This window comes from Trichoplusia ni, chromosome 17, assembly GCF_003590095.1.
Source record: "Trichoplusia ni isolate ovarian cell line Hi5 chromosome 17, tn1, whole genome shotgun sequence".
In the NCBI taxonomy this organism is placed as follows: domain Eukaryota; kingdom Metazoa; phylum Arthropoda; class Insecta; order Lepidoptera; family Noctuidae; genus Trichoplusia; species Trichoplusia ni.
In genome coordinates, this window is record NC_039494.1 from 3,184,919 (window position 1) to 3,203,982 (window position 19,064).

A 19,064-nucleotide genomic window follows, 5' to 3' on the forward strand; every position below is an offset into this window, starting at 1 on the left:
GTGCGTAATTCTTATTTTCCATTCGATTAATTCTAAGGGAGATATGTAAATAGATACCTTTTACGCCACCAAATAAAAACTGTATCTCACTATCTAACTTTACATCCGTCCATAATCAAAACATATAGAAAAGCATTATTTATATAGAAATATTCGATAAGGTTATGTTGCTGTTATTGCTATCAAAACAATAAGTAAGTTTTTTATACAACTGACGTTTATCAATCGAGGAGTTATTATGTTGAGGATGAATATCAGAGTTCAGCTGTCTTTAGCTGGTCATAAATTACAATGTATCCACATCTTGCTGCTCATATGTATAAACCTAAGGTCAGGTTTAGCTTTATCTAATAAGGCCCTCAGATTGATTATAAACAAAATATAAGCAATTTAAAATCGTTGAAAATACTACCAACAAGTGACGTGATATGAGGTCACCACGCCAAACCCACTAAGCGCAACGTGTCACGGGTTCGATCCCCTTTGGACAAGCGTGTGTATGTCTGAGAATGAGACTGGCAGACCTTAACTGATTTTATTTCCAAATCTGACTAGTAGTTGACTGGGTATATTTTGTATCAACAGAATAATAAAACACAACTAAATGAAAATTGTAATTTATTGGAATCAACATAAATATCATACCGCACGATAATAATTTCCGAAACAAAAATATAATACTATATTAAATTAACGTTAGGAATACAAGTGCACATGAGAACGCCATCTTTAGAAAATAGCGGCCTCAGAGTTGGTGCTAAGTTAAAAGCAACGCAAGAACCATTGAAAGTACGAAACACTAAGTAAAAATAATACAAAAATATCGAAAATATGAATAGAAAGAGAATTCAGCGTGAAAAGACATCAAAAACAAAGAATATTTGCTTTTATTGTACTGGTCACACATTCCAAATGGACGGATAAGCTATTACTTCTATAGAAACAGAGAAGATGGTTCTAACGATGAGCTAAACTCTTCAAATTGAGAAAGTTGATTAAAAAAAATACTATTTCTTGAAATATTTAATTATATACTGGCAACATTACAATTTTAAGTCAAAATAACAAATTTGTGCAAACATTTGCAAAAAAAACTACGTATTATGTAGCGCCGAGATTTAACAACCATATTCCTAAACGACATTTTTACTGACATATTTGTCTCTTTCCACTTAACAGTGACAGAGACAGGCCACTAAAGGGGGACGTTTATGAATACGGAGATTGTGCAGGCTCTGATACAATGTTCGTACTTTCATGAAGGCGGGTTGAATACGGTAATGTAAACGTTTAGAGCTTGTAACTCTGTCGCATCATCAGATCGAAGTAGCAGTCGTTGTCGATCGACACGCTGATGCCGCTGTAGTAGTTCATGAACTCCTCCAGAGTTACCTGGGAACATTGTTTTTAATTAGTATTAGACTGTCATGACACCTCTATCTTGATAATATCTGGGGGAGGGGATGAGGGCGTAAACAGTTTTGATTGCCAATTCGTTGAGGTTCTTTTGCTACTCATGTACATTTACACAGATGTTACAAAATGGGCTCTTACCCATTGTGGACCCTCTAGGGCGCAGCAAATACAATATAATTTAAACAATATATATAAATAGGTTTCTTACTAAAATTAACAGGAATTTTATGATGTTAAATCATGGCAATCTGTTGATGACAGCAATAAAGATGAAATAAGAAAACGCGTGCACGTAACAGGTTCTATCGGCTTGAAATATATTTCTACCTCGATGTTAAAATCAATTCATACTCTTTGCAGGTGTTAGTTTAACATCAACAAGTCTACTTACTTTGCCGTCCACAGATCCTTCAGACTCGAAGTTAGACAGGAACTTGTTCAGGATGAGATCGGCGGTTTCTTCACCGCTCATGTACCTAAAAACCGGATTTAATAAATAAAAACCATATCCCTTTCGATTCACTCACAAATTGATTACACACTGATACTTATAGACCAAAGGGCACGTGGAAACCCAAGAGACGTAAAGAGGCATCTACGTTCGTCACCAATTAATAAGCCAATGCAATTATTAAATCAAAGGTGCATGAATGAAATCTCGCAAATACAAGTTATCGACTTAGTTTGGGGACCACTGTATGTCGCTTAATGTTATAAAAGTAACTTATGAAACAATAAATAACTGTTATTCTTCTTACCTAGGGTGCGCAGTCACCGAGTACATGCCCCGGATGTCCTCCACCGTGATGACGCCGTCCCCGGTCTTGTCGAGCTTCCGGAACGCCTGCTCCACTATAGCGCGCCGCGAGTCTGACATGGGCGGCTGGGGACATAATGCATGACATACTATATAGCGAAACACGTTAACATAATAATGATACTCAACAATATTCACACAACGCCATCTAGGCTGAAACTAAAAAGACTTATAAATAATATAGATAAATTACATCCAGAGTAATCCAGGCAGAAAAAACGATCGTAATCATCAAACAAACATTCAAGGCGGGGGAGTCCTCATGGACACCCGCCCTCCCGGGAGGGAGGACGGGTAGTGTCAGTCAGACTCTTACTGACTAAACCTAACCGCCGGATGACGTCAGCCGCGTTTGACGCCGGCACGTGGAGCTGCTTTGCATTACTACACAGTGCCGGCCGCGGGGATCCGCCGGCCGTTGAGTAGGGCCGGCGGCTCGCTTTCGCGTTTGTTTGTGGAGACCGATGTGTAAAGAGCGTCGGCCTCCTTGCCTCATACTGGGGTTGCACCTGTCACACCGAAATGCGACCCCCCGTCGCAAACATTCCCCTGGGTGTTAGTCAAGTATAGCAGTCCGGGCACCCAACACTAGACCAACAAGTCAGTGGTGTCTGAATAATCCGAATTAGGCATTGATTACCACTTAATAATTTACGTGTCAGGCGATAGGGACAAAATTGTTTTTTTTTAAATGTTACTCTAAGTCATAACATTAAAATCGTGATTTGGTAAAAACTCCATTACTTTTTCCAACAAGAAGTCAGAAATGGCCAAGTAAATCGTCTGTTGATCAAACTTTCTTAAATATCTAACTCTATCTTTTAATGTAGTTGTTAGTACTCACCCGAATGTGTACGAGGAACTCGTCGAGACTGATGGAGCCGCTCTTATCGGAGTCGAACCTTTCGAACAGCTCCATTGCATCCTGGAAATATTAACATACAGGTTTAGTAAAAATTTGAGTCAAGAAATAAGATAAGTAGAATTATAACAAAATGATACAGGATACGAAGAACAAGATTTATAATTTTTATTAACAATATTATCGTGTCTTAAGGAAATCTATGCTCGAGAAATTCTAAACGTTTGTCGTTTATTGTACGAAATATACATTTACATGTTTACTATAACTAGCCAGATCAAAGCGTAGGTGATATAAAATTAAAAGGTAAAACTCAATCACCTCATGACTAAGTTCTAGTCCAGTCTCCTTAATGCCATTGAAGAACTCTTCCTGATTCAGCTGCTTGCTGCCGTCGTCATCCATTCTACGGAAGATCCTGAAATTATAGATTTAAATAAAAATAAGTGTTAAGAAGTATCAAACTATTACATAACCTGGGTTTAAACCATGATCAACAATTTTTGTTTCAAAGAGAAGCCCATGACCGTTATTGATTCGCGCGAATGGAACCTGACCCGACCCGACCGGGCAAAACTAATCACCCAATGAACTTCGGGGGGGAACATTGTAGTCGTGGGCATCCCCAAAGAAGGTTATGTGTCTAACTTTTTTACTTTCTCTCTACTTTTTTAGATCCCCGCACTAAGGATTTAAATCCTTGTGTCGTGGGGTCACCCAGACTCAAATGAAAATAAGCATTCGCGGATCACAAAAATGCTCGTCCTACGCAGGGATCGAATCGTAGGAGTTCACCTTTGGGATCTTACGCTGGTAACGCTAACACCAACATAACCACCGAGACACTAAAACTCGGTGAGTCCCAGAACAGATCAATTGTCTTGAAACTGGCAAGAAAAATAGTAAAACCATAAGCATGTGCATATTTTTTCTAAACCCACCTTCCAAGGCCAAGTATTCCAGAGGCTCCTCGGGACAGGCACAGCAGGCGCAGCTTCTCGAGCGGGTCGGTGGCGGCGGTGAGCGCGCGCGCAGACTTCTGCATCAGCTCCTCCTCCTGCCGCGACGTCGCCGACATCGGTCTGTGCCATGCTACTGCAAGTTATAAAAGGATTTTGTTAGCTTCGATACGGAATAATTTCTATTATAGCAAGTGACGGATTTTGTCAGTCCATGATAGATATTACTAGTCGAGTCACACGAAACGGTCGTTGTTTACGTAAACTTTTGGAACCAAGTTCATGGAAACTACACAGTCGCAATGGCTATACAGAAGGGTCGTTAGGAGGTTGGCAGGAAATTTATCAAATTGCAAGTTGATATTTTTTCGACAGTATATCGAATCGTAATCAGAATCTACATAGCATAAAAAAATAGAAAAAAAATGCTGTAAGGCCGATTTAGTCGAGTACATGATAGCAGAAGCTACCATTTTATATGCAGTCTATGTATATAGACTACGGAGACGTAAATAGGAGACATAAAAAATTAAAGCCCCAATACACTAGAGAGTGATGACTATGAATATGACACGAAAGGGCGGCACACCCAATGACACAAATTCCCACGCATTTTACTAGCCTCTTTACAAAATTAAATGAGCTACACCTACGTATATTGTGACACTTAACTTACAACGATCATACGGCAAAAATACGTCATTGTATTCGTTATTAATCTATACATTCTATACTTCTATACTAATATATAAAGCTGAAGAGTTTGTTTGTTTGTTTGAACTCACTAATCTCAGGAAAAAATATTTTTGTGTTAAATAGACCATTCATCGAGGAAGGCTTTAGGCTATAAACTATCACGCTGCGACTAATAGGAGCGAAGATACAATGGAAAATGTGAAAAAAAGGTAACTTATATCTTCTAACCACGGAGACGAAGTCGCGGGCAACAGCTAGTAGTCTAATATTGTTGCAGTAGAGCAGATGGTTCCATTTTATTTTTAATGTTTATTATAATATTATATGTGCAAAATACACTTAAGTACCCTATGTGTCTTACATGTCATCGTGCAACTATAGATGAGTATCTATATGAGACTATCCGATGAAACTGCCCATGCGTGCATGGTATTTTCTATTTTATAAATACGCGTCAACGTTGCGTCAACAATACACTCTGATCGCCCTAAGAAGAGACTTTCAACGTAATCGTATCAGTAACGTATTGTTGTTCATTTTTTCGTAAACTTTCCAGCATCTCAAAAGGTTATTCTTAAAACGGACAGAGAAAATAATATTATACCGTATACCCGCCGCGAGTACAAGCTTTAAAACATATGATCCAGTCACCGTGTTACGCGTTTGTAATCTAGACGCAAAAGGAATGTAATCTAATTCTGTGAGAGCTGCGAAAAATCAGGAATTGCGGTGCAAAGTGAGAGACAACAATATGTAGTTGTTTCGTTTGCTTGCCCCTGCGAGGCGTTGGCGGGTAGCGAACGCAGTTACAACCATGAGGTCAGTTACCTACCTCGGTAACCACACTATAAGAATATAATAATAATATTATTTATTTAATTATTTTTTTAGTTCCTATATTATCTTTTCTTGTCGGATAGACGCGCTAAACTAAAAATCATAAAAATCTCAGAAGTTGTGAAGCAAAGAAGGGACTTCGTTTGCCCAGCTGGTTTTATTCTCATAATATTCGCCGCGGTTTCAAAGTTCCACTTCCACAAACAAACAATAATTCCATTATTGTTGCGCAGTATTGCATTATAAGAAGGCGTTTAAGAATATATCAATGAAAGCTCAATCGCCGGTACCAGTTGAGTGAAACAAAGTTATCCAATTTCCGAAAAGGGTAAACTATCATGCTATCAGCATCACGCGATAAACCCTCAAAACTGTTTCTTGACCCAGATTAATATCGAATTAATCCATTAACTGATTTATTGGTAAACAATTGAAGTTATTGATCGTTATCATATATATTCAATTTGTTTAGCTAACAATCTTGGTGCGTCTTTTTTATGCAAACACAAATTAAATACGCTGTGTGCATTTGTGAAATAAATAAACGTCAAATATTTTCAGTTTTGTTGTACGTTTGATTTGGTATAAATTGTCTGTATATTTTTGTTTTAAAAAGTCGCATTTAAACAGTTTTTCGACAATAAGACACAGATATTGTTAACTATTTTTAAGTCCTAAACAAATGGAGTATAGTTCTAAATTATTTGAATAGCTAATAATTTTTGGGCGTCGTTAACAAACAATAAAATACCCTAAGGGCTTACAAAAACCACACGGTACCGTAGTTTTCTAAGAATTAGGGGTGGTGTGGTTATAAAAAGGTCCAGGTAACATTGTGTCACTTGGGTAGGTACATTTTGCGAGTCCCACTTACTCCTAACTTTTACCAGTTCTTATACTAAATTATCAGCACAGTAATATTATCTTACATATTTTACTGTGCTATTGGTATCCATGATATAATTCTTTCAATCAATTACGAAAACAGGAAATACCTACGCCGTATCTATCAACATAACTAATTTCGGATATTTATGGAAATACGTATGTTTAGTTACATTTTACATAATCTACTATCATACCTACCTTCCTTTTTTGGATTGGCGGTATTTATTAACATAGGCCATTCATGATCATGCTACATAATACCGGACTTTCATAGAATGATTTTATTTATTTGTTATTATTATTTCGAATTAAGATCGCTCCTTGATATGTAAAACTATATACTTAAACAATTAATTAGGTACAAATAAATTTTCTTTATCTTTACATTTTACTTCAACCGAAATATTGTCATTCCAGATACTTATTTAAAAAATACCCCATTATTTACGTAAGCAGGTGGGACGGTAGAAACGTAGGTACTAGGGTGGGTGAGCCCCTATTTAGGTAAACAGATAGGTAGTTAACAGGCAGATTAGTACACTAACCACTTTATTCAAAAACGTGACTCAAATAAGTCACCCTAAATGTCACCCTGTCTTTGTGACTGTTAAATGGAATGAAAGGAGACGAACAGATATTTTAAGAACGATTTGAGTTAATGAATACGTCTATAAATACACTTGACTTGCAAATCTAGAAAAGGATTTACAATAACATAATAGTTAGGTATCAGATGTAAGTCATAGCAATTAGCAGTAAAGTTTAATTTCATATTTCGTCATTACCATTAAGTAGAACTCGTAATTACTTACGCCAGTAACGGTTGCTATTATAAAAAGTTTAACCTACAATTTCCTGACGCGCTTATTCCCGCATGACACATTATGTTTATTATTTTGTGTCATACGGGTTGCCAAGCAAACCCACCGGGCCGGCCCCGTCGAAATCGAGTCAATCGATAAGCCGACAATGTTTGATTAATAATTAAAGTAACCTAACAAACATAATTATAGAAAGTAGGAAGACAACACCTGTCGAACTTCATGTGAAAACATAATATTCTTACCTCGCGAGTTATTTTAGTATGACGCTTGTTGTTGTTACATTTTTTATGCGCCATTATTTAACCTAAAAATGTCAGCTTTGCGGTTTGTAAGTGCATTCGCCGTTTATCGCTAGTTCATTATAACTGTTATCTTAAAAATATCAGCTGATCTACGTAAACGTTACTATTATGACCAAACGCTATCGTTTAATTATATGTAAATTGTCGGATATTTTGATATTATTTAAACGAAGATTGAAAACAAGCCGACATGTTTAAATAAAATAGAGGGAAACATATGAAATGTCAATAATTTCAGTGTAACATATTACATAGCTCAAAACACCGGTAAATATATTAAATTATCTTACTGTTTGATGAAGTTTTAAGTTTTCCTAAATACATTTTGTTTAAGCTAAACAATTAGTCACAGTTCACGACACACAACACTGACACTCGATTAGATTCTTTCACTCAACATTTTTTTTAAGCAACGACAATGCGTCTTGAAGCCTTCGGGTATTTGTTCCGACTGCCGCCAACGGCGCCAACTGCTGAGCGCCGCGTCGCAACCGCGCGAGTGTGCGCTCACTACCGGCCTCAAGCCTGCCCCCGACCGGGAGCCGAGATCGAAACAGTCTAGAAGGAAATTAGGGTGGCCACCAAAAAGTTTTTAGTACACTATTATTAAATATTTCCTTTTACATTTATTTAATAATAATAGTTAGTAGTAAGTTGCTATTATGTTGTTACCTACTAAGTTAACTACTTAGTTGATCAAAGTGAAGTGAATAGGAAAAAAACGCAAGGTAGGGTAATGGTGGTTGGTTACTGAACCGAAAGTCGAAACAGAAGATGAGATGCTAACTAATAAACCCCGAAATTCGTCATTGTATAATGCTACGACGAATAGGGATGATGACTCGGTATAAAAAGTATCTAAAAATATTTTTAATAAGTACCTCAGTTAGATAACTAAAAAATATTTGATATAAAAAAAATAAAGATAACAGATCAACAAAGATTAAACTGCTTAAAACTTTAGTAGAGAGGGCTTGTTATTGTATCGTAACGTTGCTGCAAAATTTATACACAATCGTGACGTCACGAATACATTTTTCAGTAACTTAATCAGTTCATGTTTGTTCATGGTTGGCGCTCTTTGGGGGAGGCCTACGTTCAGCAGTGGACGGCGATAGGCTGAGATGAAATCAGTTCATGTTTGTGACCCAAAATAAAAAAATACGTTTTCATTATTATGCATTAAACTACAAGCCGAACACTGAAAACAAATTATCAACATCCTTATTATAAGCATTTTGATAAGGCGTTTTATTCAGCTTTTCACAAAGAGTGCCATGCTCGCAAGCCTGCAATACACAGAATAAGGTCTTTATTTGCATAAATTACATCCACGTTGAGGGGAGGTTCATAAGAAAACGGCATTACAGTTTACAATTCACGTTTGCGTGTGATAAAAGTGTTTTACTTCACAATCATACAGTCAAACTTAAATACATAGTACGGAGAGAACGAATTACCCTGCATTATGTAAACGACTTTCGTATCGTGTGTGTGAGTCAGAAAAGGATAGGCATAACATTACGTTTTTCTTGCCTTTACCTAACGAGAATCCTTTCCTTTTAGGATTTTTAACAATAGAAGAGGAGTATAGTTTCTTTAGCGTAGGTAATATAAGTACTATTTATTTTCTGTGATTTTATTAATTAACCACAATATAACGTAAATATATAAACATGGTACAACTATCCCTCGTATTAGTGATGTCACTAAATAGGTAGACAATGAGTATCACCAAATCAGTAATTAATAACATATATTCCATACAATGTTCGTGTATTAGATATTTCACAGTATTACTTTATCTCGAAAAAATCCTAGTCTGAAGGATTGAAATTCTAAATCCGAATCCGAAACGAATGCGGTGCAATGTAATTTTCACGTGGTCAGGTCCTGCATTTAGCCGACGCGATTCAATTCTTTTATCGTTCACGAGTTCATTCTATTGTAGGCTTGTACGAATTACAATAACTATGTGCATTCGTGCATGACGAATGATCGGCATTAATTATCCCAGTTCCATAATACGCAATGCAGATGTTATGCAGAATACTCAGTGTCAGCGCGTTTAGCGAATGATACGGCTTCAGCTTCGGAATTAAATTATTAAATATGTAGGGGCGGGAGACTGGAAAGGCATTTAGATATAATTGTAATTATCTAAACCCAGTAACATTAAAAATAAGCACTAAGTATTTGTTTCTAATAAGTTTTGTGATAAAAATCTTACCTAAAAATATTGACTGGCCGAAATTTGCAATTCTAATCTATTGGTATAGGAAAAATCATTGAATGTTGACACTGTACTGTATAAAGGAAGTACGCCAATAAAGAAGACATCAAATACCGGGATGGATCAAAACAATAGGATAAAATCATACCGTAGCGCCGGTTGCAATAATTGGACCACGACCAAAAATGTAGGTAGGTCTAGAAACACAATGTACAAACGAAATTCCTTTACATAAGCTAATGAAGCAGATAATTACGTTTGAGGCTTAGCTTTAGTCTACGTCCAATAGGTGCTTAACTTGGAGTTAAAAGAAAAGACTTCTAATGCAACAATGTTTAATAAAAGATAGGGTTTCCTTCAATGCAATTCCCTTAACAATCTATTTGATTGAAAGAAGGAAGCCACGTCAATTGTCTATTAGACTAAGTTAAGGGACGTACATAATGCAAGAACTTGATAGAAAAACGACTAACACCACTTGGCATGTTTTTGGAAGCCAAGCTTGTGATTCCGTGAACGAAAGAAGAAAACAAAGCTTAAAATTGTAATGACTCGCAACACCCAAATTAAAAGGTACCAAGGAGTTTACGCGTATCAAGTATAATATGGCAGTATAACTAATTTCAGAAATTCACACTGCGACTTAGCAGATGGCGAGGTGTGCGTTTAATGCAGATATTACGCCCTTGGCAACAGAACAGTTTGGTCGATCCACCCGACTCCCGGCGTGAGCTAAAAATGCGTAAAAATCCTCTATCTTACTCTTTTTGCGAAGTATCGAACAAAACAGTTGTCAGCCTATTAATTTATTGAAAGGAAGCTATTAAAGTTAGTACACCGTAAAATTAAGGTGAACAACGACAAACACGACCCCAGCAGAGTGAATTAATTGTTATCGTACAGTTCAAGGCGAACCTTTAGGGTTGGTCCTACAATGAGATCTTCGGAAACGGGGTCGATTCCTAAGCATTGTCTGGACAACTGCGGCAAATAGATACGGTTCGGACAAAATCTGACAGCTGTTACTCACTTGCTATATTTGATTTTGTTTTTAGTAATGTTATGAATAAAACAGTCTATATACATAATAATGAAGTATAAATACAGAAAAAATAAAAATATATCTTAATATATATAAATCTCGTGTCACAATGTTTGTCCCCAATGGACTCCTAAACCACTTAACCGATTATAATAAAATTCGCACACCATGTGCAGTTCGATCCAACTTGAGAGATAGGATAGTTTAAATCTCAAATTATAGTAGCAATTTCTTCTAACCACGCGGACGAAGTCGCGGGCAACAGCTAGTTTATTTTAAATAATTAATTAACCTATTTTTTGTATACATTATGGTACGCAATAAAGCATTGAGAATTGAAGTTAATCATTCTAGAAAATTTCCGTGATACTATGTCTTTTTTGTTTGACACCCAAAACCATAAAATAGAAGTAACAACCCTGCTTTTTTGTATTTTGATTAATTGACTTAGAAAGTTTTTAAAAGAGCTTGATGAATAATACCAGAATTACACTATAGGTAGTATTGCCTTGAAAACTGAAAAACAGTGAACATTGTATTACTCTTTCAACTAAATTTTCTAGAAATTGGTAACGCGAAACCTCTATTTTAAACACTTTATATTCATAGATTTTATTACTTCGTGTAAGTATTTAAGTCTGGGTATAATTTATTTTGTTCGTGATGGTAAATTGTTATAATGTATTTTCTTTAGCAACCTATGCTAAATAAACTACCTACTAAGCCAGGATTATCAAAAGAGATAATTAATCCAACTAATATTATAAGCGTGAAAGTATATATAGGTATGTATGGGTGTTTGTTCCTCTTTCACGCAAACACTATTGACCGTATTTCGTCAAAGCTTGGTATATAGATAGTTTATAACTAGGATTAACACATAGGATTACATAGACACGGATTTTATGCTCCTGTGGGATCATTTTCGGGTTAGACAAGCGGGCAACAGCTAGCTGTATATTACTTACACATTTCTTATAAAGAGATCTGAGGTTCTAACAGTTAAGAAAACCGAGACCTCGCTCTACGTATTGTAGCGCCCTCTCTCGCTTCCACGACTGTGAGAGTCTTTTTATAAGACTTGATGGTAGGCCTGCTGTACTAACTAAAAGGTCGCTGCCCCAGGTTTAAATAACAAACGTAACTACCTATGTATAACCCTCGTTCGCGTGACACCACCCTTAACACGTCATCAAGGTACAAACAATTGCTGTAACGTATTTAAAATTAATTCCGTTCCAGTTAATTAAGTACTGAAAGTATAGTTTAATAAGGGTAAAATGGGGTATACAAATTTGATTAGTTTTCGACCATAAAACCCTTAAACTAGTAGTGTTCCAACAGTTTAATAGTATTATATTAGTATTTTATAAAGAGGTTCTTAAGAACTCTGAAACACGGTTTTGATAGGAGTCCTGGATACTCATTAAACATAATTTGACATGTTTTCAGATTCTCGGTGTTTATGTTTACCCTACGTGGAATACGAGTTCTACCGAAAAAAACAACGGAACGTTTTTCTATTACAGATTAAGACGATCTAAGTAGTACATTTATATATTTATATCAAAACTTGGATATTAATTTACATACACATAGGTTCCTGCATCGTTCTAGACCAACGGAAGACCCCAAAGTTTACAAGTTTACAAGGACATTATCAAAGTTCTGAGCGTTTTTCGTCAATTAAAGAGTAAGACAAATAGCACCAACCGACTGCATGGATAGCCGAGTGGTTGAGGTCACCAAACGCGCTTGGCGCTACGTGTCGCGGGTTCGATCCCCGCGTAGGACAAGCATTTGTGTGATCCACGATGCTTGATCTAAGTCTGGGTGTTTTCGTGCATGTTATTTTTTAGGGTTCCGTACCTCAAAAGTAAAAAACGGAACCCTTATAGGATCACTTTGTTGTCCGTCTGTCCGTCCGTCCGTCTGTCCGTCCGTCCGTCCGTCTGTCAAGACCCTTTTTCTCGGGAACGCGTGGAGGTATGAAGCTGAAATTTATATCAATTACTCAGGTCTACTGTCCCTTGAAGCTGTGAAAAAATCAAACTTCTAAGCCAACGCAGTCAAAAGATACAGCCGTTTATGCCGCAAATTTTCGACACTTGCAAGGGAATCAAAACCTACAGGGTGCTTCCAGTGAACTCAGAATCTTGAAATTTGGTACGAAGCAACGTCTTATAGCATAGATAAAGGAAAAATTACGAAAACCATAAATTTTTAGTTACATTTCAAAATATATATTTATATGACTCGATTGTCGTAATGAACGAACTTTGTAAACCTTGCAGGTTTGTACGGAACCCTCGGTGCGCGAGTCCGACTCGCACTTGGCCGGGTTTTTTTTAAGTTTGTAAAACCCCCGCGACACATAGATTACATTCCTTACTGCGGGAGTCGTTTTTTTTTAAGTTTAAAATTATTAATTTTGATCATAGATATGGGACAACCTAGTTGGAAAAAAACTGCAATGGTTGTCCTGTCCAGTAATCTGTTTTGCTTCTTGTGTCAATAAGTCATGCCTTTATCACGATAATTTATATGAGTGTAGATGGTAGTAAAGTAAAAGAATACAAACATTAATATTGTTGTTTGTTTATGTCAAACGATTGTTGCTCAAACGATAATGTTTGCATTTCTTGTTGACAATGAAACTAACGGTAGCGGGCGTAGAATAATATGTTTCTTACGAACTATTTCTGAGTAGTATTTCATTTCACAATTGTATGAGTATGAAGTTGCTATGGCAGATATTATTATGGAAGATGATAATATACAAAAGTATTGTAGTGGTATCGTTAGGATCTTACTAAACTATTATTATTTTCGTAGTAATTACTAAGATTGTTTTTCAATATCCGTCTATGAAGGTTTTCAACCATAGCTTCTCGTTTTTTTATTATTTATTTTATACAATTTTTCTTACTATTCTAACTCGTTGTTGCAGTTGTAAGAGCTAAGAGCTAGAAGTACAGCGATATGTCATATCACAATTACAGAAGAGATAGTAGAAGGCTACAAGCCATATGCATGGTTTATGCAAAAAGGTATAGGTTTTTAGACACAAAACGCCAAGTAAAACTTTATGTACTGTTTTAACGGCCCGCATTACCCACCCCTATTATTTAAGTATCGTTACCAACACGTAAGTTATCTACCACGTAACTGTTTTTATTTGTCCCGTTAATGTACTGTATAAGGCTGTCTTCTCACTGCGACTGAGTATCGTATCAAAAGATGTTATGCCATTTGTTTTTTAGATCCAGTGGAATGATTTCATCTGATCGTTAGAAGTCTGTCTCGATTGTCAATCTAGGTGAATAAAGCTATTTCTTAAACGTATATGCCTCGCAGCTCGCTACAATGGCTGTAGATAGTACATGTAAAAAGCGGCCATAGGCTATGTTATTATGGACGTAATACTCAAACAATCTTGACAAATGATTTCTTTACAAATGATCTAAACCGTTTAGGTGGTAATTTATTGACGAGAGTATTAATAATTCTACTTACCGCTGTCCATAACGTCGTTCTTATCGCCTTTCCCTTTGGACACGTTGTCGTAGTTGAAGCAGGCTGTTAACAAAATGTTTTTATTAATAACATATTATGAAGAAAACTCAGCGATTAATATCTAGGAAGTAAAATGAAGGGATGTTATGTTTTTAACGAGCTTTTTCGACTAGGCTTAGCCTTTTAACCGGCCTCAGCGCTCCTAACATTCATCTTTCACTAGATATAATTTATTTGTCAAAAGATAAGGCAGTCATCGTAAGCTACAAGTTACAACCTCCTTGAAACAACAAAAGAAAACAAAATACTCTAAAACATATTTAAGTAACTCGTAGCCTAATATAGTGTTATTTCGTCGAACGTTTTAATAAAATCAAACAATGTGAAGAAAATTGAGGGGCAATTCTTGGAAACCAATACCCATACTTATATCATGATACACAACCTTGACGAATATCGATTTTGATGATAAGTACCGCTTTCTACGATGTTATTTATTCACTTCTAATAGATACGATACGAACAATACGAATGATAGACAAGCCTTACAATTTACATCCTTAGACAAATGTCTCTCTTGGAGACATTCTCTACCATGAGTGTTGAGTTCTGTAAGAGTTCCTCTCTCTGGGGATATAAAAATTCTGTACTGAAAACTGCAATTTATCACATTATTTTTATTGTTTACTAGCTGTTGCCCGCGACTTCGTTCCCGTGGGTAGAAGATATAAGTTATGATTTATACCTGCCCTGTTTTTTTCACATTTTCCATTGTACCTATCTTCGCTCCTATTAGTCGCAGCGTGATGGTTTATAGCCTAAAGCCTTCCTCGATGAATGGTCTATTCAACACAAAATTATTTTTTCAATTTGGACCAGTAGTTCCTGAGATTAGCGCGTTCAAACAAACAAACTCTTCAGCTTTATATATTAGTATAGAGTATAGATTGTTAAAGTATAACTTTTAGGAATACCTTTCAAATCTATCTGTTACGCTAAAGCTAAGAACTTTCTTTTGAAGAGAACCCGGTAGGCTTGAACTCTAAGAAGAAGTACAGGCTGTTTTGCTTTAAGTCATCATCAAGTGGAACCGCGGTTAAAGACTAGCATGAGAATTAATCGTCAATTAAATAACCTACATTAAAATTAAAATAATGACCTTATAACATTAGCGTGAAAACGTGACAGACAAACTAATTGCCTAACGTGACAACCAAACGGTCCAATATCAATAGACACACAATTTTCGATAAAAATCTAACACATACATGTCTAACAAAGAAAATCGATACATACAATTTCATGCTGGTAATTACCATTAATGAGTCACTATTGTCTGGCACACATCATAATCATTACTTTACTAAAAGGACCAACAAAAGAACTTGAAAAAGCTAAATGACACTAATATTATTAAATACAAACATGTTGCGTGTGTTTGTATGTGTATATTTGTTACCTCTTCTCGCTCAAACGGCTGAACCGATTTCGATGATATTTGGTGTGGAGGGAGGTGACACCTTGGATTAGCATATTATAGGGTTGATTTTATCCGACTGTGATAAAGAAGGATAATTTTTATGGCACTCTCTTCACAACCCATTTGCGTCAATTTTACTTCATTGCGGAAAAGGAATTTTCTTTGGCTTATGTAAGGTTACGTAATGTCTTAAAAATTCTGAAATGGTGCCAAGTTTAAATAGGCCAAGGTTTAGCACGTAAGCCTCGGGCCCAAACAGTTGGGACGTGGTCCAGGCAACAGCGACGCGGAATTAACTGCAATACGGACGTTTTGGGATTTCTTATTAATATAAATTATAGGCGTAACGTGATTATAACACGAAGATCATATTTTAACATCCAACTAACTTGGGCATGAAGTTTTACGTTTTTATCAAGACGACCATTCATTCACCAGCCGCGGAAACAAACACAAATGGCACTCTTTATCTATACTAATATTATAAAGAGGAAATATTTGATTGTTTGTTTGACACGAATGGGCTTCTAAACTACTGGTCCAATTTTAAAATTCTTTCACTGTTGAGAAGCTACATTATCCCCGCTGAACATAGGCTATAATTTATTTCAAAAATATTAGGGTTCCGTAAGAAAATTGCGATATTGTAGCCCAAGGTGTCATAACTTACATCTTCCAACCACGCGAACGAAGTCGCGGGCAACTGCTGGTATCCTTATAAAGCTATTAGATAACAGTAAACCATAGCAGTAAAACACTTTAGATACAGTAATAATAGTATCATACTATAGCTTTAGATAAGGAAAATCACCTAAAACAGATGATTTGACGTCACACTAGTCATGCTAGACACGGTTTTATTAGTAAACAAGAAAATGAGTCATGACATACCAACCTACGGTTTTCATTGACTAACTTTAAAAGCGCGTCATAGCCGGCGAACATTCTAGAAAATGAATAATTTTGAATGATCTAGAATCTACATCTTTCTCAATGTGATTGTCCTTCGTACGTGGGTTCGCGAAATGTTTAATCGTTTATCTAAATTTCTTACTCATTGTTTATTTATCGAATTGTGTTTAGTGCCAGTTTTAACCAGAGTGGCAAGAAATTGGCGGGCGAATTAGAAGAACCTTGAAATTCTACTTAATTGGCAAGTTAGCTTTCTCCGGTTTCCGTTTGCTTGCAGAGTGATTTCCATAATATTTAGATTAATAATGGGTGTGTTTGTTACTTTTTGTTTAAATTAAAATACTTTGACTTGAATTCATGGTTTTATGTGGCAGCCTCACTTATTTGGCACCTGCATAAAACGCTGATGAATACTATTCTCATTTATTATTAGACGGGCAGAAATTGATAAAACCTTCAGCAGACGACACATGTATCATTTTATCATAACCGATTCACATGTTGCTAGGGTAGAAAGCCACAAAAATATATCCACTCAAGTTCTTGACTGTATAAACTGTAGTTTAACCCCATATTTTTAATGGAGTGAAAGGCATATCCTTTATTCACAAAATATCTTAAATATTTAAAACGGTAACGACAAAATATGCCTGATGAATGAAGAAAAATAATTTCGTGCCTTTTTACAAAAGTACCGGCAATCTGATCATTCAAGGCAACTGCCGAAAAAAAGAAACAGTATTAAAAAAAAAACTTTGGTACTCACGTCAACAGCACTGTCTGCTATTCTTAGATAGATAGACAATCAGGCAAAGACACAAGATTATTCAGCCGTGACTCTACAATGCTTGTGCCGTTACTGACAAATGACAATGCTTGTCACACATCAGCTACAGAAATCGATCAACAATCGAATTGACGTTAATTATTTATACATTACTAGACCGACACGGTGTTGTTTTTAATTTGATATTTATTTTATTAATTGGTTAAGTAGTGATTTATCTATATTAGAGATATGAACATGGTAACTCGCGCGGAGATGTAAAGATAGAATGACGCAGTCAAGTGAAGTATCGTCCTTGTTCCTGATTTGGTAAATAAAGACTGCAGCCTAGTTGCGTGGTAGAAATAATAATTCGTGTGAGCAGGAAAAATCAAATTAGCTATTGTTAAATGAGTATTTCGTTTAAGTATTATTAATATTTTTTTGTAAAATCTACAAAGAATTACCTAAGCGGTCAAAAAATTACGACGTAATCTTGCACATAATTTTTAATATCGTGTTAATTAATTTGAAATATAAAAACACACCCTGTTTAATTAAGTATAGCATACCGTGTCCATAATCATTATAATACGATATCGATTTAAGGGAAGGACGTTCAGAAGGACATTGCAATTAATGCAAACCACGGGTATTATATAAATGAGCAATAATACTTTGACTACTTTGAGCAACTAATAAATTACAGATTCCTCTCCTGCAGTAAATATATGAAACCACTTAATTCCAATAAACAATCAATCAATCCCCTATCTAGATAAATACAATGTGTGGGCCAACATCACCATTACAATAGCACCAACTAGATAGATAGGTAATTATCGTGCCACGGTTTCATATTTATTCTATCGATCGATAGTGCGTCTGGTGTAGGCCAATACACATGTTTTCAAGGGCATTAGAACCCCCATGAATAAATTATAGGCATTTTGCAGGGGGGCTATAACTAGCACTTAAAGGAATTTGTTGCAGTTTTGAGGGTGATGTAGTCCAATAGACGAGGTCATTTTAAATTAAGAGATAGGGTAGATTCTCTATACTTCTTTGGAAAATTGAAGATAGACACCAGTCTATCTTCAATTTGCCGAAGAAGTGAAGGGAGTGAAAGGATTCCGTGATTAGTTATGAGCGTACATTTGACATGGCAAGACACCTCTAACGTTAATCCTCAAGTGACTACTGCTGTCTTAAAAAGAAGGTTTGCTCTAAGACATAATGTTAATGATTAGTCGTCAGGTATTTGGGCTGACATTAGTTTCATTTTCAGGATTTGTACGATACATTATTCATCTTTTTTAGCGAGCCTAGGGTCGGCCCTATAACCGGTATCTATATCTAAGGATAGGAGGACTCAAGGACGCCCAACCTCACGAAAGAGTAAGCCAGATGGGTGGTATCAGATTCTTAAAAAAATATATATTTTCTTGCTCGTAGATATTCATAAAACTTACACATTTTATTGTGTACATCATTTTATTTTTATTTTAACGCAT

General features: G+C 36.0%; 1 protein-coding gene across 5 annotated transcripts in view; it reads right to left on the reverse strand.

The window, feature by feature from the left end:
- Positions 1 to 601: 601 nt before the first annotated feature.
- The window catches only part of LOC113502330 (calcyphosin-like protein), a 59,017-nt gene continuing 40,554 nt past the window's right edge, over positions 602 to 19,064 (reverse strand). For 2 of the 5 annotated variants that reach the window (XM_026883863.1, XM_026883864.1), the window contains exons 2-8: positions 14,393 to 14,455; positions 4,037 to 4,190; positions 3,417 to 3,513; positions 3,078 to 3,158; positions 2,175 to 2,299; positions 1,808 to 1,892; positions 602 to 1,392 (exon numbers count right to left, since the gene is read on the reverse strand). In XM_026883863.1, the coding sequence (XP_026739664.1) occupies positions 1,291 to 1,392; positions 1,808 to 1,892; positions 2,175 to 2,299; positions 3,078 to 3,158; positions 3,417 to 3,513; positions 4,037 to 4,190; positions 14,393 to 14,455 (707 nt within the window). In that variant the 3' untranslated portion in view covers positions 602 to 1,290. Of the gene's footprint in view, positions 1,393 to 1,807; positions 1,893 to 2,174; positions 2,300 to 3,077; positions 3,159 to 3,416; positions 3,514 to 4,036; positions 4,191 to 7,891; positions 8,092 to 14,392; positions 14,456 to 14,941; positions 15,102 to 17,550; positions 17,635 to 19,064 lie in introns of those variants that run through there. The other 3 variants (XM_026883867.1, XM_026883866.1, XM_026883865.1) reach the window with 3 other exon arrangements.